Source organism: Mixophyes fleayi, chromosome 1 (genome assembly GCF_038048845.1).
Source record: "Mixophyes fleayi isolate aMixFle1 chromosome 1, aMixFle1.hap1, whole genome shotgun sequence".
Taxonomy (NCBI): Eukaryota; Metazoa; Chordata; class Amphibia; order Anura; family Limnodynastidae; genus Mixophyes; species Mixophyes fleayi.
In genome coordinates, this window is record NC_134402.1 from 221,093,243 (window position 1) to 221,114,442 (window position 21,200).

General features: G+C 40.1%; 1 protein-coding gene across 1 annotated transcript; it reads right to left on the bottom strand.

Moving 5' to 3' along the window:
• Positions 1-1,048: 1,048 nt before the first annotated feature.
• Positions 1,049-19,842, bottom strand: DIRAS1 (DIRAS family GTPase 1). Its single transcript, XM_075190509.1, has 2 exons — positions 19,754-19,842; positions 1,049-3,353 (listed from the first exon to the last, which is right to left on the bottom strand). Exon 2 carries the CDS (start codon positions 3,332-3,334, stop codon positions 2,738-2,740), a length of 597 nt encoding a protein of 198 aa, XP_075046610.1. The 5' UTR covers positions 3,335-3,353; positions 19,754-19,842; the 3' UTR covers positions 1,049-2,737.
• Between the last annotated feature and the right edge of the window lie 1,358 nt (positions 19,843-21,200).

Below are 21,200 nucleotides of genomic sequence, written 5' to 3' on the forward strand. Positions count from 1 at the left end.
ATTCCAGTGTAAGTACTTCATGGTTGATTTGAAGTATGTTTTGGATCGTTCGTTTGTTGAAATATTCATCCTTTTTTAGGCTTCTGGTTCTTCTCTCACACTGGTGCATTAGCTTATGGGATTTGTTTATATTTAGTTGAATCCACACTTCCTTCCACCCAAAAAACATTTTCTGCGCTACAGGTTACCACAGTATCTTAAAGCAATGGCAGAACTACCATTGGTACAGCAGGTGCGGTGCACCGAGGCCCATGGAGATAATGGGGCCCGCTGCCCAGGTAACTAGCGAGCTGTGGGTCACGGTTCCCTCTTCCCCGCTTCCCTGCACCAAGGCCCACAGCTCACTAGTTCCGCCTCTGCCTTAAAGTATAAAATATACCGTCTCATGCTTTGTGGTGGGTATTCTCTTATTCAAATGCTTCACCTGATTTTTGTATCTTTTATGGTTGTGGCCGGTTTCATGCAGCTCTTCCCAGCAAAAAAAAATGTGTGTAAGTAATGCTGTAGGATGGATCCACCATATCTTTTTTTCACTTCAACAGTTTTACTTTACTTACATTTCTTAATGATGATTGTGACTGAGGAAATTCTAAGCTGGATGCATTTGGATTAGCGTCTTTTTATAACCTTTCTCGACTTTGTAACAGTCAATTCTCTTTATTTCCAAGTCCTCGGTCAGTCCTTATAGAAGCCAATGGTTGTTCAAAGAAAGCACAACATCCTTAGAGGTTAGAAAGGTTAGAGGGTAGGAGTATTTATTCAACTGTGAAATTATCTTCACGTGACTTAATATAATTCCTAAGAGTCAATCAAATTTTGAGGCCTTAAAAAAAACATATTAATGAATCAACTGGGAGTGTGCCGAAATAAATGCCATTTCAACATGTCAATTTTTTTCAATCTGTTCAGCAAAAAGTAATTGTTACTTCTTCTCACTTAGAGATTCAGTGAATCATGTCAGTAGGCCAGGGGTGCCCAAACACCCAAACATATGCAACTATATATATATATATATATATATATATATATATATATATATATATATATATATATATATTTCAGAATTCTAATATCTTCAGCAACAAACATTATGTAATATGTTCCATCTTGAACCATCTTGATCTTGATGTTAATTGTAGAGAGACAGATGGCTGCATTTAACAATAGTTATTCATTTGACTTGACATGAATTGACTTCTTATTAGCTTGCAGAATGAAAATTGGATTTGAATTTTTTAAGGAGTCTATTTTGGACTACAATATATGTATGCTCTTGGTGTCTGTCTTGTAGGTCAGTGATGTCTGTGGTTATATAGGAAATGCTGCATATAAGTTATCAAGATATCATTAAAAACTGGGTGCCACTACAAGAGAACCACAGCTGGTGAATATGCTGCTCTTTTGACAACAAATATATACTTTGTGTTGTCAGGTCCTGAATGTTCTGTTACTTTGCTATTAAGTTAGATCTTTAGAAGGGACAAAATCTGTATAAATTTTGTTGGTTACTTTGTCTTTTTATATTATTCATCAAGAATTTTGATTAATAAATCCATTGAAAACATTATGAACAACAATAGTTTTCTAATGACATTTTCCTTTTTGTCTTTCTTTCATGGGGGCTGTTTTATTCAGAACCTGTATATATCTATATCTATCTATATATACACACATGTGTGTGTATATATATATATATATATATATATATATATATATATATATATACATACACACACACACATATATATATATATATATATATATATATGTATATATCATATAAATATGATGTACATGGTGTATATGTACTCACAACATTTGCATGTACTTTTGTTTACAGAATATCATTGGTACTCCTGAAGGTGGCATCATAAAGAGGAAGTGTGTATGTGTATATATATATATATATATATATATATATATATATATATACCCACACACACATATATTTATGCAGAGTAGCGGCATACTACAGTACATGCTACAGTTTTATACTTATCCAATGATTCCTGTAACCCCCTCTCTTGAACTGTAGCTTTAAGTCTATGTTGTGAAGAGTATAATGCTTCAGAAGAACAACAGAGTTTGGTTGAGGTACATTCCTTTCCCATGTTGTCTCCAGAGCTGTTGTGTTCTTTTACTTTTTGTTCTGGGGAGGCTTCAGTCATCTCTGCCAGTACAGTACTACCTAGCTGTGCAGAGCTGTTGCTGTACTGTCCAACGTCCGTGCTGTATTTGTGCTCCTTCCGACATCTCCTTTTTGAGCACATGCTTTCAGACAAGGGCACAGTCGCTTGCCCCATTTTTCCTGATACATTATTAGTATTACTCTTTCATAGGTACTGAGTGAATACTATATCTACATATTTTATCATAAGGGTAATAGTCAGCCGTGATCTGGTGAATCATTTTTGTTACATTAGCATGATGAAGTGGAACATATGTTTTCACAGTACCAATGTCCTTTTTTTTTAAAGAAAAAAAAATAGGAAATTAGAGAAAAAATGTATCGTTCTGTCAGATTTTGCACCTTTTAAAGATAAAATTCATGATTTTCAGACATAAAGCAAAACCTGCAGTTGCTGCCCAATGAATGTGCAAGGCGGTTTCTGTATGCCTGTGCAGTCACAGTGTTAAAATGCAGCAAGGGACATGAATTATTCTCTTTAAAAGCAAAGAAAACTGGCATAACTGTGCATATAAATGAATGAAATGAATGCACCAGCATGTTGATTGCTCACATGAGACTGCACTTCCCTTTAATTTTGTCTGCTCTCTTCTGTTTGCTGGATCTTTTGCCATCAATAGTTAGACTCATGTTCCTCTTTTTCTCCAAGTTTAGTAGCTCTTGGAAAAGTTCCTTCACATTGTAGTTCATCTTGGCTGAAGTCTCCATGAAGGCACATTTCCATTCTTTGGCTAATGCCTCCACTTCTTTTGTATCCACTTCACGCTGTGTCTCGTCACACTTGTTTCCCACAAGCATAACTGGAATGCTCTCTATATTACCTTTTATCTGCAGGATCTGCTGATAGATTGGCTTCAGCTCCTCAATAGACTGTTTGCTGGTGACGGAGAACACCAGAATGAAGGCATGACCCTTTGAAATGGAGAGACGCTGCATGGCTGGAAACTGGTGGCTTCCAGTTGTGTCTGTGATCTGCAGAGTGCAGACACTTTTGTCGCAGCTGATAACCTGTCGATAAGTATCCTCAATGGTGGGAATGTAAGTGTCTCGAAATGTTCCCTTTACAAAACGTAGGACCAACGAGCTCTTCCCAACACCTCCTGCCCCAAACACAACTACTCGATAATCGTTACTTTGTTCTGGCATTTTAATAGCTTGTTGAGTCCTAGGATAAGAGGTAAGAAAAGACAATCACATGTATTACAATTGAAAAGACCAATGACTTAATTTGCATGGAAATTTTAGGGACAAACAAGGCAAAACTTAAAAAAAATAAAAAATTCATGACAGAAAAAGGCATGTAACACTCATAAATACACATCTAACTTTAAATATCCTAATAAACGAAAGCACAAAATCTAGTTTGAATGTAAGAATTCACAGTCATGGTTGTGTTATTACTTATAATACATGAGCTGTAGTTTATGAAATTCAAATATTTTAGTGTTTTAATTACCATTGTATTACATTTTGTATGTACTTATCTGTTTTTATTTAATCATGTATTTTTACATTTTTTAATGAGAAAAAGGAAAGCTACAGGTTACTACACATGGAGGTGTGAGGCCATGTACAGATGTGAGGCCATGTACAGGCGTGAGGCCATGTGCATGCGTGAGGCCATGTACAGGTGTGAGGCCATATACAGGCGTGAGGCCATAAACAGGCGTGAGGCCATGTGCAGGCGGGAGGCCATGTGCATGCGTGAGGCCATATACAGGCGTGAGGCCATATACAGGCGTGAGGCCATGTGCAGGCGGGAGGCCGTGTGCATGAGTGAGGCCATGTACAGGTGTGAGGCTATATACAGGCGGGAGGCCAAGTGCAAGCGTGAGACCATGTGCAGGCGGGAAGCCATGTGCATGCGTGAGGCCATGTACAGGTGTGAGGCCATGTACAGGTGTGAGGCCATGTGCAGGCATGAGGCCATTTTCATGCGTGATGCCATTTTCATGCGTGAGGCCATATACATGTGTGAGGCCATATACATGCGTAAGGCCATGTTCATGCGTGAGGCCATATACATGCGTGAGGCCATGTTCATGCGTGAGGTCATGTTCATGCGTGAGACCATGTACAGGCGTGAAGCCATGTGCATGCGTGAGGCCATATACAGGCGTGAGGCCATGTGCAGGGCTTGGGCTGTTTCTATTTAATGCAGTGCGATATATGACTGAAGTAAATTTGGGAGTAAGGAATTAAACAGTAGGCAATGTTTATACAAAGAAAGTCTGACAAAGATAATCATATTTTTTAAAACTATTTATACAGGTTTTCACACCACTCACTTCTGTCACCTTACTCATTGTGAAAGTGTTGCATGGAATGCCTGCCTGTCAGTGATGGTAAAATACAACTGGATATAATGATCCCCTCATACAGGTACTGTGTATTAGAAGGAATAATGTACACCCTATTCTAAAAAAAGAAGTCACCTTAGAGTGACTTGCTTTGTAGTTTTTATTTGGCTTTGGATCTTCCCATTGACTCCTAATAAACTTATATTTTAATATGGAGATACTTTAGTATATGTGTGTGAGACACTTTGTACATTACATAGAAAAATTTGTCGTAAATCATACCTCCCAACTATCCTGGTTTAGTGATTTTGAGGGTACAGTGTTGCGGGTTATTATTATCACAATTTGTAAGGCGCCACAGTGCTACGCATTGGACAGTGGGGAAAACAGGACATACATAAAACAGGATCATACAAGGTAGGCAAAATAAATGCAGACATGCAAACAAAGGCTATGGAGGGCCCCGCTCATGAGGGTTTTTATTCTAAGTGAAAGAGGGCATAGCTAAAACAAAAGGCATGAGTGTGGCTCAGAATAGAGACTGGGACTGCCGTGAGGGTGCATTGGTGGGGATAGTATTGGTGTGAGTAGAGTAAACTCTAATAAAGAGATATATTTTCAGAAAGCACTTAAAGATTTGAAGGCTGTGTTAGAGTCTCATCAGACATGGTAGGGAATTACATAAGTTAGTAGTGGCATCTAAAAAGTCTTGTAGGCATGAGTAACATATGGTTAGCAGAGTTGAGGCACAGATCAGAGGTAGATCGGAGAGGATAATGGGGAGAGTAGTTTTAGAAGATATTTGAGATGTATTTAGGGGTGGAGTTTATCAGGGCTTTGTGGATAAGGGTGAGTAATTTGAATTGGATTCACAGGAAGGGAAGACAACTGTAGGGATTTAGAAAGTGGTAAGGAAGATCAATCATGATGCTGTATTTAAAATGCATTTAAGTAGGGATAGATGTATGATAGGAAGAGGTTGCAGTAGTCAAGGTGGAAGATGTTGAGAGAGTGGAAAAGAGTTTTGGTAGCATCTTGGGTAAGGGTTTGAATTCTGGAAGGAACAAGATAGGCAGACACAAACGTCTGCAGCTCCAATAGAGTACATGTGAAAGAAGGTTAAGTGTGAGTGGGGGGAGCGATATGCTAATGCGTATAGAGGCTGGGCTTTTAATTTAATGGTGAGAGTGGGTGTTAATCATACTGGGTAGGAAATATTAATTTATTAGCAGTGACAATTTAATTGATGATGGGTGCTATTAAATTTAATGGTGAGGTCATGGTAAAGCCTTACTAAAGTGGGGTGATGGGACTATTTATTTAATGCCAGGTGGTTTTGGGAAAGCACAGGTTATAAGGGGAGATGATGAGACTTTGTCTTTGGTTACTGGAGAGAATGAACTGAGGGAGGATTGATTAGTGTAACAGAAGCTGAGTGGGTTGAGCAGCATTTGGCATGAGGAAATATCTTGTCAAATGGTGTCAATTTTGTCTTTGCAGAAGGTGGTAAAATCATAGGCAGTGCAGGTGGCCAAAGAAGCAAGTTGAAGGTTGCAAAGAGCCAACGGGGCTAGAAGACTGGGTGGATATTAAAGACGTTAAGTATGTTTTTTGGCAAGTGAATTGGCAGTGTTGTAAAATGTCTCTGGTGTGCACAGTAATTCAAAGGAATATTTATGAGAATGAGGGTCTGTTTAACTCTTCAGAAGCACTGGATACACCTGGGGGCATGGCCACGCCCATTATCATGTAACCATGCACCTAATGTGATGCATGAATTTTTTTTATTTTTTTTTTGCATCAATATTTTTATTACATTTTTCCAAAGGTATATGGGGTACAGAAAAAAAAAATATAATTTAAAATAGAAAAATGTAGCAAGGCATGTCAGCCTACATTTTGGCATTCTGAAGGTGTCTCCACCATAGATGGACTAACAGGGGATGCGAGCTGATCAACTGGCAGGGGGGGTTCTATAAGAGCCGCTGGAGAGTGAGCTGTTGGGAAACCAGAAATATCCTGAGGAGACCCAAGGCCGTCCGTAATGTACACGGTCCACCTAAACCACTTCATGATGGGAGCTGATGCAGATGAGGCATAAGGCGTATCTGTTGTTTCCATCTCAAAGCTGTACTGTATCTTTGAGATGATGCGAGCAGTGGTAGGGGGAGCCTGAGACTTCCAATTTTGTGCTATTGCTGCTCTAGCAGCAATCAAAATGTGACCCAATATGTAGTGATCGTGCTTTGGAATAGAAGTCGGGTAGATGTGGAGGAGAGCTAAAGCTGGGTCTGGAGCAACAGGAGTCTTTAAGACTGAAGAAATCAAAGCAAATACCTCGCTCCACAGCGGCTGGATCACTGGACATAACCAGAATACATGGAAGATATCTGCTATTTGGGCACATTGACGCCAGCACAATTTTGATTGGCTTGGCCAGAACCTGTGTAACCGTTCCGGGGTAAGGTATAACCGATTGAGGAGTTTAACCTGCATCTCAGTATGGTTAATGCATTTAGACATACGGTGGGAAGTTGCATAAATTCTTTCCCATTGTCGCTCAGTGAGCACTAAATTCACATCCGTCTCCCACTGGGTTTGTGCAGGTGTTTTAGTTGGGGGGATCAGGGAATAAATGTAATGGTACCAGAATGTTATTCCACCTCTCCCACTACTCTTCGTCAATCTATCAATGACAGATGTTGGGAGTGAAATAAGAGAGTAGGGGGTCCTAGAGACAGTTCTGACCCAGTGACTGATTTGCAAGTACCTATATGTCTCTGAGGGTGGCAAGCTATAACGAGCTTGGAGCTGAGAAAAGGGAAGAAAAGGCCTTGGGCAAATAAATCCGACATGGAGGAAATCCCTCTAGTTTTCCAAGCAGTAAGATTTAGATCTGGAATGAGCTGACCCACTGCCTGGAGAGAGAGATTACGAGACGGGAATACAAAGTTTGGATGCAACCCAATAACTCTATCCCACACCTGCATGGCATCCGAAATGGACCGTAGCCTGCATACAACAGATGGGCGGACCGGCATGCATGAATTTTTAATGTTGGGAGGTATGATAAAATAAGTAAGCCACCTGTAAGTTTTAAGCCAAAATTAAAATGTTACAATCTAAAGACATTTATGACAAAAACAAAATGATTCATCAAGGTTCAAGATTTTTTGGACCCAAACAAGCAGTTCATGAATTCAGTGTGGACTAGTCAAAATATGTCTGAAAGGAACAGGTGAATGATGTGTTTTGAAAAAAATTCAGGCATTTGGGGAACACTGTTGATAGTCACAAGGGATAATCTTAGTTATTATCATTATCACATGGATGGATGATTACACAGGATTTTAAGGTATACTATCAACAAAATGATAAAAAGAGCATAACTTTTACTGTTCAACACAGAGCTATGTTTTACTTTACAATACACCGATCAGCCACAACATTATAATCACTGACAAGTGAAGTGAATAACATTGAATATCTCACTACAATGGCACCTGTCAAGGGGTGGGTGGGATATATTAGGCAGAAAGTAAACAGTCAGTTCTTGAAGATGATGAAGCAGAAAAAATGAGCAAGTTTAAGGATTTGAGTGACTTTAAAAGGGACCAAATTGTGATGGCTAGACGTCGAGGTCAGAGAATCTCCAAAATGGCAGGTCTTGTGGGTTGTTCCTGGTATGTAGTGAATAGGTCCTATGAAAAGTGGTCCAACGAAGGACAACCGGTGAACAGAGTCATGGGTGCCCAAAGCACACTGTTGGACGTGGGAGGGGGCGATAGCTAGCCTGTCTGGTCCAATCCCACAGAAGAGATACTGTAGCATAAATTGCTGAAAATATTAAATCTGGCTATGTTAGAAAGGTGTCAGAACACACAGTGCATCCCAGCTTGCTGTGTATGGGACTACGTAGCTACAGAGCAGTCAGAGTATCCGTGCTGACCCCTGTCCACTGTCAAAAGCGCCTACAATGGGCACAAGAGCACCAGAACTGAACCATGGATCAATGGAAGAAGTGCCCTGGTCTGATAAATCATGTCTTCTTTTACATCATGTGGACAGCCAGGTGCATGTGCTTCATTTACCCGGGGAAGAGATGGAACTAGGATGCACTATGGGAAGAAGGCAAGATGGTGGAAGCAGTGTGATGCTTTGGGAAACCTTGGGTCCAGGGATGTTACATTGACATGTACCTCCTACCTAAATATTGCTGCAGACCCCTTCACCCCTCATGGCAACGCTATTCCCTAATGGCAGTGGCCTCTTTCAGCAGGAGTGCACTTTGCCTCATTGCAAAAATTGCTCAGGAATGGTTTGAGGAACATGTCAGAGCCATGGAGGCCACACCTCACAACTTACAGGAGTTAAAGGATCTGCTGCTAATGGCTTGGTGCCAGATACCACAGAACACATCCAGTGGTCTAGTGGAGTCCATGCCTCAACGGGTTAGAGCTGTTTTGGCAGCACGAGGGGGACCTGCACAATATGAGACAGGTGGTTTAAATGTTGTGGCTAATCGATACCTATCCCTCTCTCTCTCTCTTTATATATATACATACAGTCACTTCCATAAATATTGGGACATCAACACAATTCTCATATTGTGGGCTCTATACAACACCACAATGGATTTGAAATCAAACTAACAAGATGTTCTTTAACTGCAGACTTTCAGCTTTAATTTGAGGGTATTTACATCCAAATCAGGTGAACAGTGTAGTTATTACAACGGTTTCTATATGGGCCTCCCACTTTTTAAGGGATCCAAAGTAATGGGAAAATCTACTCAAAAGCTATTTCATGGACATGTGTGTTCTATTTCCTCGTTATTTCATAATCAATTAAGCAGGTAAAAGGTCTGGAGTTGATTCTAGTTGTGACATTTGCATTTGGAATCTGTTGCTGTCGACTCCCAATATGAGATCCAAAGAGCTGTCACTATCAGTGAAGCAAGCCATCATTAGACTGAAAAATCAAAACAAACCCATCAGAGAGATAGCAAAAACATTAGGTGTGGCCAAATCAACTGTTTGGAATATTCTTAAAAATAAAGAACGCACCAGAGAGCTCAGCAACACCAAAAGACCCGGAATACCACGGAAAACAACTGTGGTGGATGACAGAAGAATTTTTTCCCTGGTGAAGAAAAACCCCTTCACAACAGTTGGCCAAATCAAGAACACTCTCCAGGAGGTAGGTGTATATGTGTCAAAGTCAACAATCAAGAGAAGACTTCACAAGAGTGAATATAGAGGGTTCACCACAAGATGTAAACCATTTGTAAACCACAAAAACAGGAAGACCAGATTAGAGTTTGGCAAACAACATCTAAAAAAACCATTACAGTTCTGGAACAACATCCTATGGACAGATGAGACACAGATCAACTTGTACCAGAGTGATGGGAAGAGAAGAGTATGGAGAAGGAAAGGAACTGCTCATGATCCAAAACATACCACCTCATCAGTGAAGCATGGTGGTGGTAGTGTCATGGCGTGGGCACGTATGGCTGCCAATGGAACTGGTTCCCTTGTATTTAATGATGATGTGACTGCTGACAAAAGCAGCAGGATGAATTCTGAAGTGTTTCGGGAAATATTATCTGCTCATATTCAGTCAAATGCTTCAGAACTCATTGGACGGCGCTTCACAGTGCAGATGGACAATGACCCGAAGCATACTGCAAAAGCAACCAAAGAGTTTTTTTAAGGCTAACAAGTGGAATGTTATGCAATGGCCAAGTCAATCACCTGACCTGAATCCGATTGAGCATACATTTCACTTGATGAAGACAAAACTGAAGGGAAAATGCCCCAAGAACAAGCAGGAACTGAAGACATTTGCAGTAGAGGCCTGGCAGAGGGATGAAACCCAGCGTCTGGTGATGTCTATGCCTTCCAGACTTCAGGCTGTAATTGACTGCAAAGGATTTGCAACAAAGTATTAAAAAGTGAAAGTTTGATATAGGATTGTTTAGTTTGTCCCATTACTTTTGGTCCCTTAAAAAGTGGGAGGCACATATAGAAACCGTTGTACTTCTTACACTTTTCACCTGATTTGGATGTAAATACCATCAAATTAAAGCTGAAAGTCTGCAGTTAAAGCACATATTGTTAGTTTCATTTCAAATCCATTGTGGTGTTGTATAGAGCCTAAAATATGAGATTTGTGTCGATGTCCCAATATTTATGGACTTGACTGTATATATATATATATATATATATATATATATATATAATATATATATATATATATATATAATATGTATGTTACTACTAATGTCCAAAGTTGTCTAAAAGTTGACATTATCAGGTTAATATCAACAATAGTTGCTTTTCTAACATTAGCCGCAATGCGCCATAACACACATACTAATTAAATAGCAGATGGATTGGAGGGATGCGTGTACTAAACATTGAAATGCAAATGAGGGTGATGCCACTATATAGGTCATTGGTCAGACCACAATTTGAAAACTGTTTTCAATTCTGGAGGCCATATCTCCATAAAAATATAAGTATATTAGAGATTGTAAAAATTAAGGGCTACTATAGTGATGGATAGTCTACATCACAGAATGTACCAGAAAAGAGTAAAGAACCTCCATATGTATATATTGGAGCAGACAAGGGAGAGGAGGATATGATAGAGGCTTTCAATTATATCAAGGGTTTAACAAGGTAAAAGGAAGCATTGTACAGAGGAAGAAAAGTATTAGAACAAGAGGACATCCACAATAGAAGAAGAATAGAAGAACTATACTGATTGGGTAATAGGTGGATGTTATAGGCAACAAATTAACTGTAAGCCAACCACTGACTTTGTCAAGCACAGCATGAGGCGCTAACCTCAAAATGATACCAATATATAGCCCCTCAAAAACTCTATTTAAAGTCTATAATAGACACTAGTGTTATAATGACGATGACACCTGACCAAATGCAGCCATCACACACATGAGGCTTTAGAGAATGGGACTCCCATAATTTAAAAGGAGGCATGGCTACATTATACTTTCTCATTAAGTAAGCTGGACTCATTATCTCAATACTGGATTCACAATGGTCTCCTTCCCATTCTCCACCCCTGCAGCAACTAGCGTGCCTTGGAGCTAACTGAGAATGACTGCAGCAGCTGACCAAACCTTGCAGGGATTCTCCGGCACTACTACATATAGGTAAGGTACTACACCTTGAAAGTATAGATCATCTCCTATTCACCAACACCACCACAACACTTATAAAAAAACAGGGTCTTTGCAACAACTACAACTACTATCCTGTCATGCGAGGAAGTCAGTGATACAACAAAATTATGTGTTGTTTTCCTAATCTGCCCTAGGAGTCTGTCTGATAATGTTGCTGATTTCAGTTACATTGTATATGCTTAATATATTATTATTTGGCACGTAATTTAGTTGACAGATTCATTTTTATTCCACTGTCAGCCACATCTCTATAGGTCTTTCAAAGTATTTGATGGCCTCTTAGGGGCTGCCTTTACAACTCTCCTTCTCTCAGATGTTGAGCTTCAGGGACTGAAGATGTATCCAGTTTTGAAAATGTAGCATTTGCACAAGACGTGCATCAGGCATACAAGTGTCTATACACCGCACCATGGCGTAGAGATGTGACTTGACATAGTTAGTAGCAAATACTAAAGTCGCATTACCCTATTTATAAACAATACTATAATATGAATTAAAAATCAAATGGTAATCGTCTTATCTGCAGCAGTCCAAATGTAAATGTTCATAAAGTAATGTGAACAGACAGCCAAGGCTTTATATAATATAACCGCTACACCAATAATTTAACTATAGACAGCTGGAGGGGTCAAGATTCAATCAGCCGGCCAGACAGTGCGGCTCTCTGGGGTGCTATGGCAATCTCACAGGGGTGCCGCGACCACGGCCGGTGGTAAGCAAGGCGTGGAACTACTTGGTAATTATTTTGGCTTAGGGGTGCCTTGAAAAATTTATGGAAACCTTAAGGGTGTCTCCAACTAAGAAAGTTTGAAAGCCATTGATCTAAGCGATATATTTACTATGCAGTGGTTCTGTAGAACCACCGATTCCCGTCGCTTCAAAGTAATTTTTTCTAAACTAATTGGCGCTGAACAACTTCAGGTTTTGTCTTTAATAAAATTGCCATTTGAAGTAAATATACCCCTAAGAGTCTTTCTATACTTGCTAAAGGAAATGTTCCCTCTCTTCATTGGAGAAGCCATCTAGCTCAGGAATATTATTTGGTCTTCTAGCATGAACTGCATGTCTGACATCTTTCCAAGAATATTTAATAATATTCAACTCCATGGACTGTGAAGGTTATTCTTTCATTCCAGTAAATACTAGTACTAGTTAATTTTGAAGCATGATCTGAATTATTGTCTTGCTAAACTATACAACCTATGTTGAGATTCTTCACTGATTAGGACATAAGCTGATATTTCATTGAATCAATTCTTGCATTCACCCAGACAATTTTTCACATAACCTCAAAGCATAAAAATGTATCCCAAAGTTGAACACTTGACATGTTGTTCTCTTCTTTAAATGCTTCACCTGTTTATCCCCAAATGTTTCACCTTGTTCCAGAAATGTTCTGGCTTGTCTAAGCCAGATAGCGATAGAACTGTATGCAGATGCATATAAACCTGCCCTATCTGCAGTGGGTGATGGAGGCTGGTGCACCTAGATGCAATGATGATAACTAGCCACTCCTGGTTGGGTGTTTGCAGATCCACCTCTCCAGCTTATAGTATTTAATTCATTCATGTTGCTGCTATGTTTTATGAAGACAAGCCATCTATTCACATTACTTAATTGATATTTCCATTTGGACTGCTGCAGGAAATATGTTTAAAGGGAAAAATAACTAATTTCACTTAAATTAATTGTATTTTCAGTTTGTATTTATTTTTGTATTTAATGATATTTTATATTGTGTCACAATATCAGGGTACAGACACCGTTTCCTAGGGTAAAAGAGTAATCCTGTTATGGTACAACTAGCCTCAGCTAGTTTTATTAAAGAGGAAAAACAAAATAAAACAACAAAATGATTCCTCGACCTGTCCGCCTCTAATACATTAGTTAGGATTCCAGTCTCTTTCTCCAGGTAATGAGAGAGACGAACTGAGCAAACTGACAGCGTATTAAACTATACCTTGCACATGCAACTATTAATTAGTCTGCTTATTCTGCTTTCTGACTGGCTGATCAGAGGATCTGAAATGCACCTAGATGAATGGAGGCCCTTCCTCTCTCTCCACTTACTCCAGTAAACCCTTGTTTCTTACTTGAGCCCAAAGCTTTTGGAAAGCTGTCTTTCCAATATCAAAAATTTTCCCTAGAGTTCAGAAGACATAAGTCAGAAACCTGTGACTTACTTACATGCATACATGAATTTGCCACAGTATACCAGCCCACTTTCACCACTGTATATGACAATTCATTGCATTATTATATTGTGAAGAAATAGGGTAATGTGACTTATGCATTTACTACTAACACTGCTCTGCACTACACTTGTTGCCTGACATAAACCTGGTGCATATGCAAGTGTTGTAGAGCTGGAGCCATTGCATGTTAAGAGATGGCGATAGCGGTAGAAAGTGCCAGTACCTGTACTGTTGCTAACCTTGTTATATAGGCTTCCCTATGCTTTGCATGCGGAAGCCTTTGCCAAAGACCCCTGGCGAAAGCTATTGAAGGTGATACCTTTGTCAGTCTGGGAGTTTTGGTAAATAGAGAAACTGGAAAAAAGGGCTTTTTTCCCTATCATAAATAAGACTCTACGGAGCCTGTTTATTATTGTAACGGAGTAGCTGGATCTTGATACTAATCTCGTTCGACACTGGCTTACCAGAGGCGTGAAGTATAACAAACTGCCCGGTGTTCACCAAGAACTGCCGCAAGGCTGGATAGGCTTAGCTGCCGGGAGCCCGCAGGTCGCGGCCCTCTGGTCCGCCTCAAGATATAGTATTAGCAGAGAGGGTGAGCAGGTAGGAAACATAGCCGGACAGCCGGGACTGGTGCACAATCAGGCAAACGCAGTACAGAATCAGTGGGTAGGCTCGGCGTGAGGGATTTCCAGGTCTGGTACACAGACAGTCGGCAGAGGTACAAGACTGTAGACAGAAGCCACGTCAAACAAGCTGGGTCAGGGGCACAAGATAACAATAGAGAAGAGTCAGCAGGCCGGGTTGGTACACTAGAGGCAGGAGAATCAGAATTGTCACACAAGCAGAACTGATACACAGGAATCAGGATAGGAACAGAGGAGTCACAGAGATTCACGAGGAATCAGGAGCCAGGAAGCATACTGTCAGGCCGCAGGCCTTCTGAGGAGTATATTGGAGCAAACACTAACCGGTATTAGCGCTACTGAACTAGCAGGTGCGGAGTCTAACGTACCCCTGGTGTTCGCCAGGGACCCCTGCAAAGAGGTTTGGACTTCGCTGCACAGGGTACGCAGGTCGCAGTCCTACTAGCCAGTTGCCGGTGTAGTGTAGAAGGGTCAGACGGTCCGGGTCGAGCCAATCAGGAATATACGGTACCAAGGAGAATCCGAAGGAATAGTCAATCAAGCCGAGGTCGCAGTACAATATGGGTCACACAGATAACGGGATAGTCACCAAGCCGGGTCACAACGGAGAGCAGGAACAGTAGAAGCACACTAGGAAGAACCAGAGCAGGGAAACCAGAAACACTAGACAGGAAACCTTTTACTCTGGCACCCTAATGGCGCCAGAGCCAGGTTTAAATAGAGGCAGATGCACAGGGTCAGGAGCAGAAACCAAAGATGCTGGAGATCCGGAAGCCGCTAAGGTATTCTGGATGGTATCCATCCGAGCGGATAGACTCTGGAGGAATTTTAGAAGCTGCTCTTGATTGGCTTCTTGCTTCTCTACTCTTCCCACCAGGTGTTTCCCCGCCCAGAGTTGAGGTCATGTGACCACCGATACCCTGAAGCGCAGCTTCTGACATCAAGAACGGGTGGCACTGGAGCGAGGAGAGGTAAGTCTGTGACAATTATTGACTGCAGATGCCCCCATTAAATATTATCCCTTATTGCAAAGATAAGGAATGATATTTCGCAGCCATTTATTAAAAATTCATCCCGAGAGTGCATCTGATCGGAGGCTGTCCCAGCGATGACTTTACTCACTTCTCAGCTCCGGGCAATGACGTTGCACATGTGTAAAGGCATTGATAATTGCGAAAGGGAAGAGTAGGAAGACTGCAGACAGGCATCCGAAGATCCTTCTACCGCAATGCTCTACCCATAGGGTAGAACCTCTAATGCCATCTTCATGTGTTGTTAGCCATCGGCCTCAAGGTCTGAAAAGCTAGGCTTTTTGGAGCTTGTTAAATTGGCCCAAACCGCAGTCCTCATATCACCTGTGTTAGGCTTTTGTTAGATACAGGTGATCCTTAAAAATACCTAACTATGTGGAAAAAGAAGTTTCCATTTATGGCTTAATAAATAGGCCCCTAAGTCAATTTACTGATCAGTTTCACTTCTACCTCTCACCTCTTATTGTCAATAGTGCAGAGTTTTACTGTACTAATAATCAATATAAATGGGTGCTATACTTTTCATTACATCTTCAGGTACCTGAGATCATCTTGGGATATAAAGCTGGATAATGAATAAAAGAGACAGGTGGAAGTGACATAAAAACATAATATGTGCTTTACGTCTGAATGCATAAGACACATATAATAACTGTTGTAAGCAAATCGTTGTATAATCAATTGCGAAACATGAATTTTAAAACATGGGTAGAGTTCCCTTTTAATCAAATCAGGTCTCTTAATTACAGTAGAGATATTTGAAGTTCCACCGTTATGTGCCTGGTGCACAGATTTATATTTGATATTTGGAAAGCTAACCCCAATTTTTAAGATAAATGTACAATGCGAATGTGAGTCAGACTAGCATATTATTTTATTGGCTTAGTAATTTATTGATTTCATATAAACATATTATGGTTAAACTCATGAAATGTGGACCATATTTACTGTTTGAGGAAATTTTTAGAGATGAGAGTTAAATATGGGACAAAGCAGGATCTTTGTTTTTTTTTATATAATAGGTATCAAATTTAATGAAGAAGTTTTATTCATGTAGAAATATTGCTCTTGCTGCAGTTTACTAGTCCTAACATTAGTTTATTTCAGCAAGCCATCTGCTTTCAGATCAAATGCATCAGCAGCGAACACATAAGATGAAAGTTGATGAACCGCTCCCGATGTTTACCTACAATAGAGGTAGGGCACTGTATTTGCAGTATTTGTGTATCTGAAAAACCAAATAGTCAGTGGGAGACAAATCTAACACACTACAAAGCCAAAGTTAGCTTTTAATAAATCTCTCTGGAAGAACTATGAACAGACTTAGCCTACCAAAGCTATGAGCTGAAGCGCAAAACAGCATTCGGCTATCTGTATTTTCTGGTAGGCATATTTCATTAATGAAAATTTCAATAACATTTGAAAAATTTGTCCTTTCAAATATTAACAAATATGGAGCGATTTATAAAATAGGCATGTTTTTGTTTGGAAATTATAACATAAATTAAAAATAATGATAAAATAATGGATTCTGTGTCCTGTGTCAATAATCTGTGTGCAGATTTATAAGGCCTTTGAATTTCTAGGTGTGTAGTTGGAGGCTGATCAATGAGAATACTCATTAAGAAAAAGTTGCATTTGGATCTATGAGCAGTTTCCTACCCAGTTTGGTCATTAAACACACCAATAAAACATTACAAGAATAGATAAACTGTGATGTGGCAAAATAGTAAATAACCATCGTCAACACAATCTAACTGCATTTGTGGTAAAGAGTACAGTAAGCTTCAATGACCACTTTACAGTCTGATCCTGTCAGGGGGTGCCTACCTATTCTGCGGCCTGAAATGGCAACTGAAATGAGCCCTCTTCGCCCCTTGCACAAACTAAAGGGGTATCTAGGGGGCAAGAGTTTGGATTGAGCTGGCTGCACCACTGCTGGAATGAGTCTTGACCAGGCCCTTGATTGAGGGTTCACCCCGCCCTAGGCTTATATGGATACATAGCGCTATCACGCCTTACACACCAGGATAATAAGTAGGTAGCATTAGTCTTTACCATGGGAATACGTCATGATCAATACCTTACTATATTTTTCTTTCATCTTTTTACAACTATCTTTTATTGTAAATTAAATTTCAGTTTATACCGTTCTCTGTCACAATTATGCAAAAAAAAAAATATATATATATCCTTGTGCCCTAGGCTGCAGCCTAGTCAGCCTATTGGATAATCAGGCCCTGGCCTTGACTCAGTGAATTTCTTTATGACATGCATCAGCAAACCCAAGTGGCGCTAGCTCAGGCACTGTCAATGAAAACTCACAGCATTTTGCAAGACTGAACTGTCTGCCAGTCATAGTGAAGCTTAGCAGAAAAAAAGCTCCACCATGATTGGCAGACAGTGAAGTGCCTAGCCAGTCACTGCAAATTCACTACATGCCATATAGGAGTTCATCTAGTCATCAAACAGGACTGAATAAATTTACTATTCTCTATTTGTTTATGCATTTTGGGGGTTGGCTGTGCACCTGGGCCCACAATTGAGAGTGTGGGGATCTCCCTGAACTCTTTTCTTCCCTCTACTTTAAATGGGGAGTGTAAATATGAAACTTTATGCCCAGGCTGCAAAAATTTACAATTACACTTACATATGAATAAACATTAATAGATCTACCAACATGGTAGAAACACTAATTTAGAGTTGTGCAATAAGCCAATTAGCATTTTTAATATGTTTACTGAAATTTAGAGTCCTTCATACCATGCTGTCTGAGATAACTACTTGTGTTTGTACATCTACTGGTCATTAGGACATCATTAGCGCAGTACAAATATTCTCACATCAGTGAGGTCATAAATCTCACGCAATGCATTTTCTCTTTATAATGACATCTTAATAATGTGTTAAAATGTGCCTAAATATGGTCTTTACACTTTTTATAGCACAGAGAAGGATGACATATCCAGCAATATAAACCCACATAGGATAATTGTAATATGTCATATTATAAATATTTTTCCATTGTATATGTATGCCATTATGGAAACTAGAAGAGAATGTATTGCTACAACTATCATTCTAGACTTAGCACTCAAAAGGAAACATAGCAGAGCCTAAAATAATGGAGATTGCATTTGTGGTTTGTCATGTGAGTCATCGAGGTCTTCCTATGTGAAGCACTCCTGTTGTGTGGGAGATACCTCAATAAATGAATGTACACTGCAGCACAACCCAGATCTGCCTGATCTGTAGGAGTAGCAAGTCACGACTGAACTAGCAATCTATAGCTAAATAGCATGAATCAGTGGTTCTTCCCACATAGTAAATGACAAAAGAAATGTAATACAAATGCCTATATGAGCATCTTATGACAGAGGCAGGAGGATAATGAGATGAGGTCCAAGCACCATGTCAGATATCTGCATAATGCAGGTTTTGATTGTAATAACTTTAGTTCCACTGTAAGTTTTATTTTGAAAAGGCAGCATTGTTCATGGCGATGGCTGTGTGATATGCTGAATAAGAAGACCTGTACCAATTTGCTGACCTAAGTCTATACACACTGAACATTGGCTATTGTTGGTAAGAGTTCGTTTGCTCACGGTCTCACGTTGCATTGCAGACAGAATGAGGATGGATTAAATGCCTGGGCACAATGTCATCTAGTCATAGTGTGAGTGGAATGTCCTTCTCATAGGGTCAGGACACATGACTGCAAGGACTAGGGTCTGTTGCACATGGTCAGTGATCTGAACTTCCACTAGCTCAAGGTTAGCCTTGCTGTGGTCAACCATTGGCCCAGGTTCACAAATTGGTGCTAAGCTATAGGGCACGAACGTAGGGCATATAATTGACCCAGGTAAAGCAGATATGATATTTGAGTTGAAAATGTAAAGTATCCCATAGTAACTATATCTATCTATACATACATAAAATCTGTATATGTGTCTATTCCTGTATACACCTACACACCTCCCTGCTAAGGCTCTCTTTCGTTGCATACTGTCCTCACACACAGTGCTTGCTGCTGCAATATATCTGACACCCTCCCTTTGCTCTCCTCATTAAAATGCTGACTCTTTTGCTGCAGGATTTTTTACGCTCCCCTTTACCGAGATGCCAGCACCGTACGAAATAATAATAAGTAGAAAGAATGGAATTAGTTCAGCCTCTCACCTTCTCTCTGATGTCTCCTTGTTGCGTTTTTACAGCATTGTGTGCAGTGCTGCAGCTGAAGTGTCCTCTGCGGTGTGGAGCTCCCTCTCTCTCCCGTTCTGTCTCTCTGCTCTCTGAGCTTGTGCTTTCTCCTCAATAAAACCCCAGGATGTTCAGAGCTCCGCCAGACACTTTCAGCTTTTCTTGCTCCAGCTCTCTGTCCTCTAAACTACCAAACGCAGCAGTTTGAGAGCTGGTCTGCTGTTCTCCCTCATTCCTTGGTCTGTGGAGCTGCACTCAGTGATTAATCATTCAGGGACATGTAATTTGTCACTGATCAGCACTCCGGGTGACTCCTTAGGATTCTGCAGGAACCCGTGGGCTGCATAGAGGTATCAGAGGGAGGGAGATGTAGGGAGGCTGTGTGCGTGTGTGTGTGTGTGCGTGTGTATCTATCCTGTGTGATGAAAGCTCAACTTGGTTACATACATTTTAAATATGACCGTACATGTTTTCTACAATTGTCCTCTATCATATACAAAAAAAAAATGAGGCTCTGCTAATGAAAAACTAGCGGAAAAAGGCAAACAGAACACTGATTTATACTTGATATTCTGATGTGCAGGAAATATGGGGCCAGCAATAGTAAACAACATTACATCCGTGTCTGCACAAGAGGACAAACACTAATGGTGCGTAGTTGTTTTTAATTTGTTATTGCAAGCATGAGCACAGTAGTGCTTGGTCTGCTGGAAACCTCAGGGGGAAATTAGAGTGTGCTTTTATATGTGGTAAGAGGTTATGGCAGGGAAGGAGGTTTATTCCATATTTTGACGCAAAGCCTCCCTCTATGGACAATAGAATGCAATATCTAATTTGTATTTCTTCTATTATTGACGTTTACCAGAAGTGATGTACACTGAGCTGTGAGGTAAGAAGCTGGGATAAAACAGACATGAGTGGTCCCAGGCCTTCTCTTATGTGGAGAGGTTCATTAGCTTGTATCGAACGCACCAAAGCTATCTGATGATTCCTATATTCCCAGATGATTATGAATCCTTTTAAAGCTGCAATTACACAGCTGCCTCTTGTCTGAGCTTACACAAAAGAGAATGAGGCCTGTCCAGTGTATTCTGCCAGTGAAATCCATATATGGGTTTTCCTAAAATGGAAAATTCTTAGTGGGTGTACATATGTAATACATCTAACCTACTCATCACTTCAATGGCTTGATATTAACCAGCAGGACATTTTCTTGTTTTGTTTCTGGCAGACCCTGAAATTCTGTTCTTTGTGGTTTTAAGGAAATTGCTAAAAAAAATTGCAAATTGCTATTTATTTTGTTAAAATTTGCTTACAAATTGTAAATCAATTAATCAGTTCCCAGCTCCAATTTGCTTTACCCACTTTCTATTAGCCGACTATAATCTCTGAGCAGCAGCCAGCAAAACACAGTGAGTGAGAGGTA